The sequence below is a fragment of the Panthera tigris genome, chromosome C1 (assembly GCF_018350195.1).
Source record: "Panthera tigris isolate Pti1 chromosome C1, P.tigris_Pti1_mat1.1, whole genome shotgun sequence".
Lineage (NCBI taxonomy): Eukaryota > Metazoa > Chordata > Mammalia > Carnivora > Felidae > Panthera > Panthera tigris.
In genome coordinates this window covers 213364079-213382112 of record NC_056667.1, presented here as the reverse complement: position 1 = coordinate 213382112, position 18034 = coordinate 213364079, and the positions used below count along the sequence as shown (strand labels likewise).

General features: G+C 41.7%; 1 protein-coding gene across 16 annotated transcripts in view; it reads left to right on the top strand.

Moving 5' to 3' along the window:
• The first annotated feature begins 1989 nt into the window (after nt 1-1989).
• The window catches only part of USP40 (ubiquitin specific peptidase 40), an 88171-nt gene continuing 72126 nt past the window's right edge, over nt 1990-18034 (top strand). For 7 of the 16 annotated variants that reach the window (XM_042995683.1, XM_042995678.1, XM_042995691.1 and 4 more), the window contains exons 1-9: nt 2154-2214; nt 2538-2645; nt 3825-4042; nt 6891-6958; nt 8339-8452; nt 11128-11292; nt 12934-13137; nt 15101-15244; nt 16619-16747. In XM_042995683.1, the coding sequence (XP_042851617.1) occupies nt 3844-4042; nt 6891-6958; nt 8339-8452; nt 11128-11292; nt 12934-13137; nt 15101-15244; nt 16619-16747 (1023 nt within the window). In that variant the 5' untranslated portion in view covers nt 2154-2214; nt 2538-2645; nt 3825-3843. The other 9 variants (XM_042995685.1, XM_042995684.1, XM_042995689.1 and 6 more) reach the window with 9 other exon arrangements.

Genomic DNA, 18034 nt, shown 5'->3' with positions numbered 1-18034 from the left:
GGGTGGAGTTATAAGGACGGGTGTAGATTCAAGAATGGCTTCTGGGTTTCTTGCACAGGCAGAGGGAGAGGTGATGGGATCACTCACTAACACAGAAGGGAAGTCGATGGGGGCAGGGGGAATGGGGAGATGGATTTAGACCCAAAGGTGTCCGCTGGGTTTGTAATTGGAGGGTAACTGCTGCAGGGGCGACAGGGCAGATACGGCGCAATCCTTGAGTTGGAGACACTGACAAAATGATCATACGTGACTTTGCGAGATTCACGGCTTACAGGAGTGTTACATATAATCCCAAAGGCTTAGTGAAAGAAAATGTCATGTCGTGTCTAGAGAGATGTGGAAAACTTAATGGATGAGTCAGGGTTTGAGATGGGTTTTCATTGGAAGGGAGTGAAGGGAGGATCTGAGAGGACAGATATCCCTCACAGAGAGGACAACGTGAAGCAGGTCACGGAAGCAAGAAAGCAGCACATCTGGAACACTTTAAGTAGAAAACAGGTGAGTAGTGAGAAATACAGCATGAAGGGTGCTGGGGCCACAGTGAACTACGAACAATGAGGAGTTTCTAGAGTAGACACTGGGGAAACGCTGAAGCTTCTCGATAGGAAGTGTGACCTCAGGGTGGATCTCCTAGTGACATGTAGGATGGGATGGATAAAATGAGATTCCACTGAAAAGGCGGCCATCCTAATGCAGGTGAGGCTCAGGGAAGGTCTGATGGGCAGAGGGGGAGCATAGGAAATGAACGAAGTATTGTCCAGGCAACACAAATGGTCGGATTCATGGACAAAAGATGAAGTTTCAAATATAGCTGCAAGACTCTGATGCTGTATGAGAAGGATGATGGTGTTAAGAAATCATTCATTTATTCAACAAATATTTATTAAAAGCCTGTGATGAGCCAGGCACTGTTGAGGTGGCTGGGATACACCTCTGTGGAACCGAGAGCCTGTGTCTTCACGGAGCTGACCTTCAGGCGTTCATTCTGGGTCAGGGAATGGAAGTTTGAGGACTATCTACTTTTAGGAAAAGGAGGATGAAGCACAGCAGACAAGGGAGAAGGAGTCAAAGGGCAGAATATCGCAGGATAGAATATCATGGAACCAGGGAGCAGAGTCATGAAGAGGAGGCTATCAAGGGGGCAAGGTTACCCAGTGATGACTGATGATAACAGGGAATGGCCATTCCCACTGTGGTTTCCTAATCTAAACCTTTAGCTTCCTCCCACTGGTCCTCTGCCTCTGGTTCTTCCTCTACGAACACTCCCTGAATAGTGCAGCCACACTCATCTCCCTAAAATGTTCCAAGTACAGGGGCACCTGGCTGGCTCAGTTGTACAGCAGGTGACTCTTGATCTCAGGGTTGTGAGCTCAAGCCCCACGTTGTGTTTCGAGATTACTTTAAAACACTAAAATCTCAACAAAAAAAGAAAAAGAAAAAAGAAAAAGTTCCAAGTACAAATCCCTTAGGATTTACTTTGACACCGGCTTTGCCATTTTATCTATCACTATTGCTGTTCTCAATCTCTCAGACCTTCCTGCTGATGTAAAAACGGTGTTCTCCCTGTCTTCCTCGTTGATTCCTGGATGGAAGCTGGATAAGAGAAAGATGCCAGAAGTAGAGCCTGAACAGGCTATTGAAATAGTCCACACTGAAGCTCTCCAAGGGGACGAGAGGGAAATTTTGAGGTTTTTACGTACTCCTGGGTATGCTACTCAGAGTTGGTACAGACAAAATAAACACTGAGGATGTCATAAAGGTTTACGGTTATGTGAAACATTTTTCCATGAAAGAGCGTGGCAAACTTGAAGCCCTACAGTTTCCAATGTGCAGGTAACTTGGAAATTAGCCATGCGAAAAGATTAGTTTGGATTGCGAAAAGCAGTCAATATAAGCTCTTAAAACGTGAACGCACGCGTGGCCGGCGGACCAAACTGACCCGCGCACCCCTGAACAGATGGCATCTCCAACGTAGCCCTCCCACCACGACTCCAGAACTCTGCGGGCAAAAGACTACATTGCCCATAAGGCGCCGCGCGGCGGGCCGGCGCTCTCGCGGGGCGTCCTGGGAAGCGTAGTCCGCGCGTTGCATAAATCCCTCACGCTCCGGGCCGCGGGGCAGCTGCCCACGCAAGCATGGCTGCGCGCAGTAGGGGTGCGTACGTTTGTTTCGACCGTGGGTCTGGGCCGGCTCGTGGGGCTGGGCTTTAGGCAGTAAGTGAGGCTGGCGGCCGGGGTTCCCGGCGTGGGGACGTGGGAGGCGCACGGACGCTGTGGGTGGCACACCTGAGGACGGCGAAGCGAGGGACTGCCCGGGCGGCCTCGGGACGCGGCGCCCTCCTGGCGTGGCGTCAGCGGTGCGCGGCCGCGGGGACCCCTGTCTCTTCGCGCCCCTGGGCTCCGTGGTGGCGTGCAGGGCCTGAGGGCCTGGCCTCGGGCCCCGGCGTGGGGGAGACCGGAATCCAGACCACGAATTCGAGGCCGGACGTTCAAGTTCCATTTTTTTGTGCTTTTTTTTTTTTTTTTCTTCTTCTGAGGAACGGGTTGAAAAGGAATATATTGCATTTCAGCGCTTCCTGTCCCTTAGCAACTGTGCTAGGCACTTTATATTTCTCATCTCCAAGTGACCCTCCTCCACTCTCGAGGTGAGACCTTGAGCGGGTCCTGTAGGTTCCCAGACCTAATGTTGGCATCACTGGATACGTGTTGGGGGGGGGCCTTTAGGCCAGTTGGTTTTAATGGCAGTTTTTTCTCCCAGTGAACCTCCTTCCCGCCCTCTAGCTTTGGGACCATGTCCTAAACTGCCGTAGAGATGAATTTGTTCCATTTAATTCCTTCGAGTGGCATAACTTGGCACAAGGAGTGTGAGAAGCTGAGATTTCAGGAGGTGGTTGAACGTCCCCAGGCCCTTATTAACTCGCAAGAGTCTAGGATTGGCTTTGCCACCCCAGCAGTAGATAAGGGTTAATGAAGGGTTTTCTCTCTTTTTTCACTAGGGATTCCAGTATGCCTTTTTACTTTTTTTATATACATGTTTTTGTTTATTTAGAGAGAGAGAAAACAAAACGTGAGTGGGGGAGGGGTGGAATCTCCAGCAGGCTCCAGGCTGATCGCTCAGGGAAGAACCGACCTGGGGCTGGATCTCACGACTGTGAGATCATGACCTGAGGCGCAATCAAGACTCACATTGAACTGACTGAGCCACCCAGGTGTCCCTCAATATGCCTCTTTTATTTTAAAAAAAAAAAAAATTTTTTTTTTAACGTTTATTTTTGAGAGAGAGAGAGACAGAGCATGAATGGGGGAGGGTCAGAGAGAGAGGAAGACACAGAATCCGAAACAGGCTCCAGGCTCTGAGCAGTCAGCACAGAGCCTGACGCGGGGCTTGAACTCAAGAACCGTGAGATCATGACCTGAGCCGAAGTCGGCCGCTTAACCGACCCAGCCACCCAGGCACCCCAATATGCCTCTTTTAAAACAGCTATTATTTATTGCGAGCCAAACCCTATGCACCAAGTGCCTTTCTTAAATTCTCTCAATTGGTTTAAAGGACCTTGAGTGATAGGTGGTATCCCATTGTATATCTAAAGAACACAGGTTAGGTAACTTGCCTGCGGTAACACAGGCAGGGTGTCCTAGCAAGGATGAGAAAATCCAGGTCTTGCAGTCTCCAAAACCCCAAACTACTGGATAAATTTTGTAAGGAACGATTTAAAAGAGACATTCCCAAGCATAAGATAGGGAGGTGTGTGGAAAACGTGTTTTAAAAATAAAAGCATTTGTATAACCTGTCTTTTTTTTTTTTTTTTTTTTTTTTTTTAAAGGGTAGTATTTAGTGTCACGATGTTTGGGGATCTGTTTGAAGAAGATTATTCCAGTGTGTCAAATTATCAGTATGGAAACGAGAAGAAATTAAAGACCAAGGTTTTGGAGCCACCGGCTCCTAGAGAATTCACCAATTTAAGCGGAATTAGAAATCAGGGTGGAACCTGTTACCTCAATTCCCTTCTTCAGACTCTTCATTTCACACCCGAATTCAGAGGTATGCTGTGTTACATGCATTTGATTAGTCAGTAATATGTACCCTTGTCTCTACTTGTAATCAATTGTGCAAAATTACAAAAGTATCTTAAAGTTGTATTCCACAGCATGGGTGTATTACTGCTGCTGAAAGACGTAAATTGGTAATTCTCTCTAGAGAAATGTGAAGCTTACATTATCTTAAATATATTCTGTGTGATCACGGTAGTTTTTAGTAACAAAAATAAGACGACGAATTGCTTTTCTGATTCCTATAATTTAAAATACCACATAAAGACAATTTTGTCGTGAGCGCCAGCCTTCATTATTGTTATGCTATTTGTATTTTTAAAATTAAAAAAAATTTTTAATTTCACTAAAGTAATAAACACTCAAGTTACCTAAAACAATTAAATCCTGCCTTTTGGAGCAAGGACGGGATGTCCCATTATTTATACAGTCCACAAACGTTTATGTGCAATTCTGAAATCCAGAATATTCCAATAACCTGGTCTGAACTTGTTTAGCCTCAGAACCCAACCACATGTGAGGCCGTTTATAGTCTTAGCTGTCTCACTTGGGTGGATATTCATACATTTATTCCAGGAATGTGAACTCCTTAATTAATGGATACTGTTTATCCCAGATCCTGCTGGGGATGTAATGTTAACATATATATAGCTTTCTTCTTATTACCTTTCTCAAAGCTGGAAATTCCAAAGACCCAAGATGTTAGACAAGGGACTATGTGCAAGGAACAGAAACACACTCAATTAGGTCAATTAAAAGGGGGGGTTTACTACAAGAATATAAGGGAATCTCCTTGAAACCGCTTACAGGGAGCCAGCCTGACCTCACTGGACCTTGATTTCTTGCCACTGTATTTCTCTTTATGTTTGTACCATTCCCATCTCTGCAAACTAGCTTCCTCCACAAGGGTCTTAGTCTCTTGGTTTCAATATGAACATTACCTTCACGTGGCCCCTACTGGGGCCTTGAACCACACAGCTGCATGACTGTGCCTCAGCTCTCCACAGTGTCCCCTCATGCTGAGGACAGACAACCTGGCTCATCCTGTGTCCAGTATCTCATCCCCCACTTCCCATCAGTACCGAATTTAGCAAAATTTTTTGACATTTTCTGTTGCTTCTTAGCTTGGAAAGACTTCCTGCCTCCAGAGATTTAGTAAATATTTACCATCATCCCCTTCCCAGGGCCATTCTTTTTTTTTTTTTTTTTTTTTTTTTTTTTTTTTTTTTTAGATGTTCAACATCATCAGTCTTTTTTTTTTAATCCCAGGGCCATTCTAATGGATGAAACTGCATGTGGGATTTCAGAGTGAAGCCGTTTGTCCTTGACTCCATCTTGTCCGTAAACATATCTCCCTAATGTATGCAGTTATTCCACCATTAGAGATTTTCAGCATAAATTTCAGCAGATTCCTAGGAGATTAAAAGTCTTTCAAACTTTAATACGGTTGCAGTAGAAAAGTAGCCTTGAAAAGAGACTGAGGAAGGTGATTGGTGGGCAGGCAGTCCAGGTCATAGAGAGGGCACCTGAGCAAAGATAGGGCTGAATGGAGATGGCCACTGAGCAAAAGCCCAGGCCATCTTATTCTCAGCAAAGGAGGTCACTGGCCAAGCACATATCTTAGTGTGGACTGTGCATTCCTTATACGGCTTAGCATGGATCCTGATGCCGACTGAAGAGGAGATACAGTTTTAGAAGGGGTAGGAATTGGCAGAGTACTGGGGGGAGAATAATTTTGGAATCTTCTGGCACAGTACCTTGAGTAGGGCTGGATTGGTTTCCACTGTACTGGTTCAGGGTGACGGAGAGTAGTGGGAAATGATCGTAAAAGTCCTTGTATGGTTTTATGCTTTAACCTTTAGATTGGTAGCTCGTTTCTTCCCATTTCCTGCCTGGAGCTCAGAAGGAGTGTAACATTCGTAATAGTAATCACCTGGGCAGCAGTGGTCTGCAGAGGGAAACAAGACCCATCCCATCCATTCTCTCCCTGGAGTAGATCAAAGTGTCCTAGTAGGGGTTCCCATGTGGTTTGAATGTCGACTTCCCATAAGATTCAGATATGCCCCATTGAGCGACATGCCTAGACTTGGGAGTATAAAACAGTTGTGGAGACTAGCACTCCAGGTAAGGTCACTACCATCTGTTACTACCCTTAACACAGAAAAGACATTGTTATACTAAAAACGAAGGGTGTGATCTCAGAGATCAAGGTGGTCTTTCTCTTCAAAGATGGTTGAAAGCTTCACATGTGGCTTGTAAATGAACATGTGATACTTTTATATATTGTATGTTTCCTCATGTGGCTTTTGGGACCCACTGCCATAGGCAATAGAAAACCCTCAAAGATTTCTGATATTACCGTTTGTACTTTCATAAGCATCGTTTTCCTTGTGTAGATCTTCCCTACTGAAACCTTAGCATGCCACTTTATAGAGTCAGTGGTTAAAAGTAATGTTATCATGGGGCGCCTGGGTGGCTCAGTTGGTTAAGCGTCCGACTTCGGCTCAGGTCATGATCTCGTGGTCTGTGAGTTCGAGCCCCGCATCAGGCTCTGTGCTGACCGCTCAGAGCCTGGAGCCTGTTTCAGATTCTGTGTCTCCCTCTCTCTGACCCTCCTCCGTTCATGCTCTGTCTCTCTCTGTCTCAAAAATAAATAAACATAAAAAAAAAAGTAATGTTGTCAGGAAATAAAATGTATGGAGTCACAGTATAAACATTGCCACAATCATACTTCAGAATCTCTAACTGATTTTATTTACTGGAGGCTTTGGCTTTCTAAAACAGTTTTCTAAAATGAAATAATGACGTTTCTCTATCACTGATTCTACCTTTTTGTTTAGAAGCCTTATTTTCCCTTGGCCCAGAAGAGCTTGGTTCATTCGAGGATAAGGATAAACCTGATGCAAAGGTATTAAATCTGTGATTTACAGGTGTTTTTGTGGGGTTTTTTTTTTTTTTTTTTGGAGTATTGAGGAAATTTTTTTTTTAATGTTTATATTTATTTTTGGGACAGAGACAGAGCATGAGCAGGGGGAGGGGCAGAGAGAGAGGGAGACATAGAATCCAAAGCAGGCTCCAGGCTCTGAGCTGTCAGCCACAGAGCCTGACGCAGGGCTCGAACTCATCAACCATGAGATCATGACCTGAGCCAAAATCGGAGGCTCAACCGACTGAGCCACCCAGGCGCCCCTGAGGAAATGTTTTTCTGAGTAAGGAATTAAGTTCCTTGCTCATAGAAATCCATAATTTTATTAATTACTGAATATTAATCTTTATTTTCAGAAAAGTGATTTGGCTCATACACCGTACTGGTAAGGGAATCTTCCTCCCCAAAAAGAATTATTTCTCCAAATATAGTGCTGGAGCGGCTTTATAGACACAACCTGATCAAGAAGATATTCGCAAATGACCCACACTAGCCTACCAAAAAATCTCCCTAATACTCACATATGTAACAACAACAAAACTTAGACACTGGTGCTGTTTTAATTTATTAGTCTGGAAATAAACCACGTGAGGAATTGGTTTATTAAAAGTGCATTTCTAATCGTGTCCCTCCTTGCCTAAACACCATTCAGAAGTTTATTGCTTTCAGGCTAACATCTGCACTTCGTAATAGTAGTCTTCTGTGATCCAGCCCAGTTCTTCTGAGACCACCTGTGTTGCGAAGAGGCAATTTTTACCTATTTCCTTTTCTTCCCCATCTCCTGCACGTCATACTTTGTAACATGTAATAAAAATGTGGCGGCAATGATGTCAGATTGCCATAAAGGTGTGTAAAGTCTTACTCTCACTTTAGATACTTAAGTCCAGTCTGCCCACGAGGCTCTGAGCAACATTCTCTGCCTGCCCTAACCCGCCCCACACCAGATAAAGCAGGAAGCAGGTGAGGTGTCCGGACTCCAGAGTGAGTGAAAATCGTGGCTGGAAAATTCCTCCTGGGGAGTGTGTCTCTGAGAGATTTTAGAGAGGGAGCGAACTAGTAGAGACTGAAACCACTGTGAGTAATCGGGTGGTTTCTTAGAACTATTTGGGTGTTAGTAATGATCGTGTACCGTGTCGAGGTAGAAAACTCCAGATAGCTAAAGCTTTTTGGATTGAATTAGAATCTTAATAAAAAGTGAATCTTAGTTCACCCCGTGTAATAGTTATAAACTTCCTCCTGATTGAAGTGAATGGACTAGGAGAAAGGAGAAAACTGGTTTGCCGTTCTTTTTAAGCTCCCTGCCCCCAGAGACACTTAAAGGACCTCATTTAGAGATGCACACCTCATTTGCTTCTCTTTCAGGTTCGAATCATCCCTTTACAGTTACAGCGGATGTTTGCTCAGCTTCTGCTCTTAGACCAGGATGCAGCGTCCACCACGGACCTCACTGACAGCTTCGGGTGGACCAGCGATGAGGTACGAAGGTCAGCTTCTCCAAGGAACAGAGTTATCAGCAATAAAGAGTAAATGTTGGTTTAATAACAGTATCTGACTTCCTTTCATTTTGTCTTAGAGTCTCAAGAAATAGATGAAATATTTGCTTTTCACGTTCAATAATTACAAGCCAGAAATCTATTTCTAGACACTTGCTCTATGCGAGATTTTATGAATGGGTGTGATTTGGCTTCGGAGAGAGGGTTGTGGACGCAGGGAGAGGACACAGGGAGACTTGTACAGTCCCTGTCCTTTATATAGTCTAGTTGAGATAACGGTGTCTATTACACGGAAATTCTCATTTATGTAACAAATTGCTAACCAGCTTAAAAAGCGGCCGACAACAATTCTGTCTGTCTTGATGACATGCCTTTTGTGTTTGAATCTGGGTATTCTCATTGGAACATTTGCTTCAAGGAAAACGGTGAAAACATTCTTAGCTGGTCTTTTCATTTTTCTGTCCTGCTTCCCTCCTGACTCTTCATTTTCTTCCCGTATCCTACTGTGTGTGCACGTTCTCTCGTTTTCTGTTGGAGTTTCTAAAGGGTACTTCACTACATGCAAACACGAAACATGTCAGCAGCGAGTAAAGGTGCTTGTTGTCGATATTGATGAGCTGTGATTTTTTAATGGAGTAGATGTATTCTTACAAGAGACAGGTGTGGGAGACTATTGCAGAATTTAAAGAGGCAATGACCAGAAAAACGTAACATTGCCTTCAAAGATAAACTTTGAACTGTGGTCTTCTAATGACGAGCAACTCCTAAACCAGATGATGCTGTGAGGTTGAAGAGGTACGGCTTGGGTTTTGAAGTGAAGTGGGGTATTACGCAGTTAAGTTTCTGGGTTAGAGCAGGCGCTTAGGGTCAAGTCCTTCTTCTTTCCTTGTTTTAAAAATGACAGCTTTGTGGGACGCCCGGGTGGCTCAGTCAGTTAAGTGTCCTACTCTTGGTTTTGGCTCAGGTCATGATCTCTCAGTTCGCGAGTTTGAGCCCCACATCGGGCTCTGCGCTGACAGTTGCAGACCCTGCTTGGGACTTCTCCCTCTCTCTCTGCCCTCTCCCGCTTATGCTTGCTCTCTCTCAAAATAAATGAATAAACTTAAAAAAATAATAATTATAAAAACATTTAAAAATGACCACTTCGTTGAGCTGTAATTCACATGCCATAAAATTCACTCATAAGGGTACGAGTCAGCAGCTGTTCAGTATGTTCACAGACTTGTACAACCATCACTGCGGTCAGCTTTAGAACGTTTTCACCACCCCAAAAAGAAACCCCATACCCATTAGCAGACACTCTCCCCCCAGACCCTGGCAACCACTCATCTACTTTCTACCCTTATGGATTTGCCTGTTCTGGACATTTCACAGAAAGGGAGTCATACAATATGTGATCCTTTGTAACTAGCTTCTTTCACTTAAATCATGTCTCCAGTTTCGTTTGTGTTGTTCACATCAGCACTTCATCCATTTTTATTGCCAAGTAATACTGTACAAGAGGGATATGCCACGCTGTGTTTCAATCTAGTCATCTGCTGATGGATTTTCCTTTTAGATCATGAGCTGCCACTGAGTTGCTGATTTCATACTCTTAAAGCACTGAAAACATTATTTATTACTTTCTAAATAAAACCTCTCAGGAAACCCTCTAGGACTGGTAGAGAGGGACTCTGAGGCACCTTTTGCAGCCTCAGAATTATTCAGAAACAGAGCCTGCACACTTCCACACGGTCCCTTCAGAGCCAGTGATACTGGAGAAATTTACATGCTGTAGTATCTCAAAAAATCAAGAAAAAAGATCCTGAAGCCCACTTCTTGCTCCAGCTTTCATCCACTTTATCAGCTTCTTTTCACTCCCTCATGGTCTCTACTTCTGCACCTTTCATTTGTCCCTCTACCTCCTTTCTACCTTCTTGTCCAAGTCACTCATGACATCCACGGGCCAAGTTCCAGGAGACACTTCTCTGTTCTGAGCGGGCTCTGGAGAGCACTCCCTGCCTGCCCCCCCCCTTAACGCACCAGCTTCTGCTGCTTCCTGTGACTCTCCCCCGGCCCTGGCTCTTCCTCCTCTGCTCCACTTCTGAGTGTTGGCGTCCCCTTGGCTCTGGATTATCAGTTGTGCTTAAGGCGCTCGGTGTGTTCACACACAGCTGCATGACCCCTGGTGGAGTGAAGCAAGTTGCTTCAGAATTTTTCTCAGCGCTGTGTTAGTCGGTCTGCATGTGCAAACAGTAAATTCTGGTTCTTTTCAAATGCTGGTAATTCGGATCCCCTGATGTAAGGGAGATTTTGCTGTGCATACACTGCCGGCTCTTAGACACTGCTCTGTGCCTGCTGTGTTCTCCCTCCTCTCCTGTGGTGTGGCCGTGTGTGGTTTCCCACAAGAATGAAAGCACTTTCCAGTTTTCAAGTGAGTTGAGTTGTATGTACACACTGAACACCCCTGTTCATGTTTTCATTTTGTAGTGAAAGTAAAAACAGTGGTGATCTCTTCACCTGCTCTCCGTTTGCTTAGCCCAGTCATCCTTGTATTTGATCAAGGCTTAACTTTGGATTTCTAGATAAATCTTATGTTTTGTAACTAATACCACTTTAAAAATCTGTTTTTAAAAACCTGAAGCACAAAATCACATTTAAAAGTTACCTGTTTTATAGGAAATGAGGCAACATGATGTGCAAGAACTGAATCGAATTCTCTTTAGTGCTTTGGAAACTTCTTTAGTCGGGACCTCCGGCCATGACCTCATCAATCGTCTGTATCACGGGACCATTGTTAACCAGGTTGTTTGTAAAGAATGTAAGAATGTCAGTGAAAAGCAGGTGAATATATATACAAGAGTGTTTTAGTAATAAGTTATATCATAAATTATAATTCACATAATTAAGTCTGTGATCTGTAATACCACATGAGGATTAAAGCGTTTGTTACTAGAAATAACTTTATCAGTTATTTTCTTTTACTCCACCTACACCTAAATCCTGAGTTTATGATTCAGATTTCTTCATCTAAACTAAAAGAAGCAAATATCTTAAAACGTAGCTTTAATCTTTTTTTCAGTACTCTAATCTTTAGAAAATAGATTTGGGGAATGTTTATAGGTAGAGATCTGTGGCCTCATGAGCAGACCCAATTTCATGGTTGGTTGGAGTATTGTAACAAAAGTTAATTAAGGAAGTGATAGAAATAGAGAATACTAAAGAATGTTTACATTGACAAACACCTATAATTAAATATTGGATTTAGTTTATTAATATCCTTTAGAAAATTCATTTGTATGTGTGAGCTTATGTTGTCCATTTAATCTACTTGAAAATTAGATATTGGAAATTTGCTCCTGTAAATATAATGTCTCTGCTTGCTTTATAAATCTTACCCAGCACATAGTTGCATCACTGAACAGTTGTCCCTTAATAGCCTCTTTTTATTATGGCAAGAGTTCTAGAAAATTGCTGTATTTGACTGTATGAGTAAAATATTAAATGCCATTTTCTAAATGTTGCATTAATTGCTTCTTTGGATATATGTATACTTTTCCTTTTTTTTAATGAAAGAGTTGGGGTAAAAAAAAACTTTTTGGTCCTTTTTGCCTGTGCTGATAGAGGATTTGGTCAGCTTAATTTGGAAATATTAAGACGTTGTGTGTCTTTGGATTACCATATGATTGACTTAACTACACTGTAATAATTCACAAAATAATTTTAAGACATAATGTACATGAAGGCACCTAATAAGTTATAGACATCAACTTTTCATAGGTACATATTATAAACTACATATAAATGTTGCTTCTGTTCCTTTAGATTTCCACCATGAGCTAGTTAGTACTATTATTTTACAGTCCCTGTAATCCCTTAGGGCAATGCTGTTACACCCACAGAACTATGTATGATTGAAACTGATCAGATTTCACGTGTTTAGAAGTTATAAGTTGCAATTGAAATGTAGTTACAGCAGACTTGACAGACTGCTGTTTGCAAAATACTGTCCTCTTTTCAGAAAAATACCTTTTTATGCTGGCTCAAAATAATTAATTTTCTTACAACTCCCGTAAACCAGCCCTAGCAGAAGATGAAGAAGCGGGGTTTACATTAGAGGGTCCAGCCCTGCCTGTGCCGTTCTAGCCTAGAGACGAGACAGAACTCGTAAGCACTGAACACATACGCTTCTCAGTCCAGATGTGTGTTCAGTGGCTTATTTCCAACTAAAGTAAGTTTTACTGTAGCTGCCAGGAACTTACAGACTAGTTCGTGACATATTTTAGGCCAAATTACAGTTTGATTTAGGGTAATATTGTGTGATGAATTTCACAGTATCCAATCAGGCCATCTGTCCCCTCATACTACGTACAGTGTTTTAGGGAAAAGTTATCTGTTATTCCCAACATATGTAGGAGTTGGTGATGTGTTTGTGAACCACTGTGAGATTGTTTTCTTTCAATATGACATTCATGTGTGTTTCAGGAAGACTTCTTAGATCTCACAGTAGCAGTCAAAAACGTATCAGGTTTGGAAGATGCACTCTGGAACATGTATGTAGAAGAGGAAGTTTTTGACTGTGACAACCTGTACCACTGTGGGACTTGTGACAGGCTGGTTAAAGCAGCCAAGGTAAAGACAGACACCTGCCTTCTCTTGGGCGCCCCCTCCGCACTCGGCAGCACCAAGGTTTGTCAAGTGAAGCCAACTTGCGTGAGAAAGTCTGGAGGATACACAGGAAGCCCCTAATTGCAACCGAGGAGCGAAAACACCTTTCCATTCCACAAATCTGTATTTTAATTTTTTACAGTAAAGCATTTTTTTACGTTTTCAACCCAACAGTTCTCACAACTTCTTTCCCTCCCAAGAAAAATATATCTGTACCTCAGCATTTCTTAAAAACACTTTTTTTTTTTTTTTAATAGACTGCCCATATCCTTGCTTTTGGCAAAGTACCACTAGGAAGAAGGCGGTATGTTTTTGTTTCTGCCAAAAAGCTCATTGCGCTTTTCTTTGTCGCCTGCTGTGACAACAGACGGCCTCATTTCCTGCACATGTGGTTATTTTACGATATTGACAGATAACACCTCCCTGACTCTAGCAAATCGAATAAGCCCTTTCCTCCTCCCACAGAGGAGGGAAATACTCAGCCAGAGTGCTTCCTTTCTCACTGTGGGGATGACAGGAGGGCTAAGCCTTAGTGACTAAGCCACTGCTGCCAGATGATGCCATAGGCTGCCCGGTCAGTGGTTACTGAGCACTGGCTTCAGGAGCCACCACCGAAGATGGGTCTTTGCAGGTATTTTGTGTGACAGAGAGCACCATCCCTGGAGCTGACAGTTACTAAATTTTCCAACAAAATGAGGACTGATTTCGATAACACAGAATACTGATTTAGCTCCTGGAGGTTGTAGGTGAGAATGTAAAAAACAAATGAAAAACGAAAAACAAACTCCACGCCTGTAGCTTTTCACAATAGGATTTGAAACCAGTGTGAATGTAACATTCTTTAGTATGCATTTCCATCCAGCCTTTGCCTTTTTGTGACACACGGAGAGGTTCATTGTTTTGCTTATTTATTTGGTATTTCACCTTTGGTATCACAACTACAGTCTAGTAAAATAAATATAAAATTCAGAGGATGAAAGGTCTCGGAAAGATACGTAAACACGTTCTTTGTTTTGGTTGAACTTAATTAGCACATTAGTAAACAAGAACCCTGAGCTCAACAAAAGCAGTTCTTGTATGTCAGTGGTATGTCATTGGTTTAATTTTTTTTCAATGGAAATTTTTTGATCTTGATATTTTTTAAATTGCATCCTAAATTTCAGTTTGGTCGTGCTACCTAAATTAATGTAGATTTCCTTATTCTGAGCACAGTCACTTTTCTCAGCCTTGTTGTAGATGAGATACTCGGGTTTTTTAGGTGTATTTTTTTTTTTTAAACTTCTTGGAAAATCTGCCATGTCATGTTGCCATTTTCTCACTTAACTTTTTTTTTAACCCCCAATTTGTGGAATTGTCTTAAATATATTTTTAAGAACGTTAGATATTTGTATGTAAGGATGATAATACCATTAACGATGATTTAACAGATGAGAAGGTTTTTTTGCCACCCCCTAGCCAGCATACCATTAGAGCTAAGACACTGGGGGGAAGCTGATGACTTTTAAATAAAAAGCAGCTTCATTTAGTGCTTTGTCTTAAAACAAGGAAACAAAAATATTTTTTTTATCTGCTTTAAAGGGCATTCATTATAAAACCCCAATCATTGGGTCCTTTGTCCTGGGCAAAGGAGGAAGGTGAAACGCCAGGGCTCATGCAGGGAGGGAGCACTGTTAGAGTGGGGAGCACCAGTTACAACATGTTTGTTGGACAGCTTTGATTTTGGGATATCCGGGCTAAAAACATGAACTCGGGTTGTAACTTTTTAGTTGTAAACATAAGTAAGTGATAAATCACCTTTGGTCCCATGAAATAGATGAGTTCATGTCAGCTGAATTGAATCCAAGGTGATGAATTTATGTGATTTAAGGACATTATTTCTCTTAAAACTGCATCATGGGTTGCCTTTTCAGATCTTAAGATATCTTACATATTCTTTTCTATAACTCTGCTTTTTAAAAAACTGTAAAAATTTTTCTTTTAACAGTCGGCCAAATTACGTAAGCTGCCTCCCTTTCTTACTGTTTCATTGTTAAGATTTAATTTTGATTTTGTGAAGCACGAACGATACAAGGAAACTAGCTGTTACACGTTCCCTCTCCGGATCAATCTCAAGCCTTTTTGTGAACAGGTTTGAACTTTTATTTTGAAATTTTTTCTTTTACCCTGTCAGGATTTAATCTTTATCGGCCTGGTTTTCAGTTGACTTACTGCAGAATCTTTCAACCTGGCTCTGTTAACATTTTGAGTTGGGTCATTCTTTGTTGTGAGGTCTATGTCCTATGCATTATAGGATTTTAAGCCGCATCCCTGGCCTCTACCCACTAGATGACAGTAGCATCCCACCCTCCCACCCCACCCCTAGTAGTGACAAAAATGTCTTCAGACCTTGCCAAATGTCCATGTCTCCTGGGGGGAGAGGGTTGGTAAAATCAGTCCCAGCTGAGAACCACTGGTTTATTACAGTCCTTTTGAATTTCTGAAGTATGGTTTGTTCTCAGTTCTTTTTATTAAACTCTCCTTGGAAGATCTTTGAAAGGAAAATTTAAGAACGAAATTAGAAATGACCCTACGTTAGGAGAGATTACCATTAATTCGTACTTTGCTATTTGGATTTAGTTTACATGAGATGCAGTAATGAATTACACATGTAGAAAGTGAACAGGTAATGGGGAACTTCGCTAGAGTTGATAATCCTTGAGACACGTAATTTAAAAACAAATTATTACAAGCAACCTACTTTATAAGCCATTTTAAACTATTGTCTATATAATCACTATACATGCCAACATCAGAGCCACGAGACTGCTGTGTTTCTTATTTACAAATCATTATATGTTCATTAAGACCAGGACATTTATTAATTAACTACTGAATTTCTATGTATAAAAGTAATATTTCATTTATTCTTAAATTCAGATGGGCCTTCCTCTACTTCAAGCCTAATTTCTGAGCTTTTTGGGTTTTATTTTATTGGGACATACAGAATGAACAGTTTTTCCAGCATAAGTTAATATACTTGTCCCCCTCCATTTACTGCCTGAATAAAACAGGATAATTGAGTTAATTCTTTTTTTTTTATTTTCCAGTTTTACTGAGAAATAATTGATAGACATCACTCTGTAAGTTGAAGGTGTATAGCATGATAAGTTTTGATTTACGTATATTGCGAAATGATGGCCACCACAGGTTTAGTTAACAGCCACTGTCTCCTATAGAAAAACTTTAGGCCCTTTTTAAAACAGTAGTTTGTCACATTATTTTAACATGCTTTGAAATAACAGAAGTGAAATAGGTAAAACATTGAGCACTTAGCTAGGAAATTGACCATAATTTTACTTTTCGATTTCTATATTAATGAAAAAAATTATCACTTTGCATCTGTTTGTATCTCTCATCTTTTGCCTGAACCAGAAATACTAGTTACTTTCCAAGTAAATAAGTTTCTCAGATAATTGGCACCTTTCAAGTAAACTATCAATGTTTATGCTCTTTTCTCTTATAGAGTGAATTGGATGACTTGGAGTATGTTTATGACCTCTTTTCGGTTATTATCCACCAAGGTGGTTGCTATGGAGGACATTATCACGTGTATATTAAAGATGTCGATCATTTGGGAAACTGGCAATTTCAAGTAAGCATAGAAATTAGTTTAGAAGTATCTTTGCACTTTTTCCCTTTTTTGGTCTTACTGTTCTGGTGAAAATGACCTTTTGCCATTTATTATATGTATTTACCCTAGAAAATTTTTATAGGGAAGCAAAGTTAATAGTTAGAAGTTTGAAATTTTTATTTCTAAAACGTTTCATACAGAAGAAAAACCAGCCTAGTACAAACACTTTCTATATACTCTTCACCTGGATTCTTTAGTTGTTAACAATTCATCAAATTTGGGCACCCGACTGGCTCAGTCGGAAGCACACGTGGCTCTTGATCTCAAGATCCCCACGTTGAGGGTAGAAATTACTTAAAGAGGGGCGCCTGGGTGGCTCAGTCGGTTGAGCGTCTGACTTCAGCTCAGGTCATGATCTCACAGTTTCTGAGTTCGAGCCCCACGTCAGGCTCTGTGCTGACAGCTTAGAGCCTGGATCCTGCTTCAAATTCTGTGTCTCCCTCTCTCTCTGCCCCTCCCTCACTCGTGCTCTGTCTCTCTCCGCCTCTCAGAAATAAAGAAAACTAATTAAAAGAAAGAAAGAAATTACTTAAACTTTAAAAAACAACAACAATGGAGCACTTGGGTGGCTCAGTCGGTTAACCTTCTGACTCCTGATTTCAGCTCAGGACATGATCTCGCAGTTCGTGAGATCAAGCCATGCGTCGGGGTCTGCGCTGACTGTGGAACTTGCTTGGGATTCTCTGTCTCCCTCTCTCTCTCTGCCCTTCCTCCCTCCCCGCCGCTCCCCAGCTGGCCTTTTCTCTCTCCCTCTTTTTCAAAAATAAACATTTTAAAAACAACAGCAATTTTCCAAATTTGTGCAAACACACAGCTAACATCGTAGGAGTGCTGAACCATTTGAAATTAAGCTGAAGACATTAGGCCCCTTTACTCCTAAACACTTGAGTATTTATCTCCTGAGAACAAGGATGTTCCCTTACACAAGCATAGATCACAATCAGAAACTTTAACATTGAAACATTTCTACTCTCTAATAAAGAGTTTATATTCAGATTCTACCAGTTGTCTCTTCCGGATCCTTTACAGCATTTCTTCCCCACTCTAGCGTCAAGTGCAGGTCCCACGTTATACTTAGTTAGCACATCTCTTAAGTCTCCTTTAATTGGTAACTGTTCCTCGGCTTTTCTGTCTTTCATGGCACCGACCAAAGATGATAAAGATTTTCTTCTTGTATTGTCTTCTAAAAGTTTTATAGTTTTGCCTTATATATTTAAAACTTCTCAGTCTTGCGGCGCTTGGGTGGCT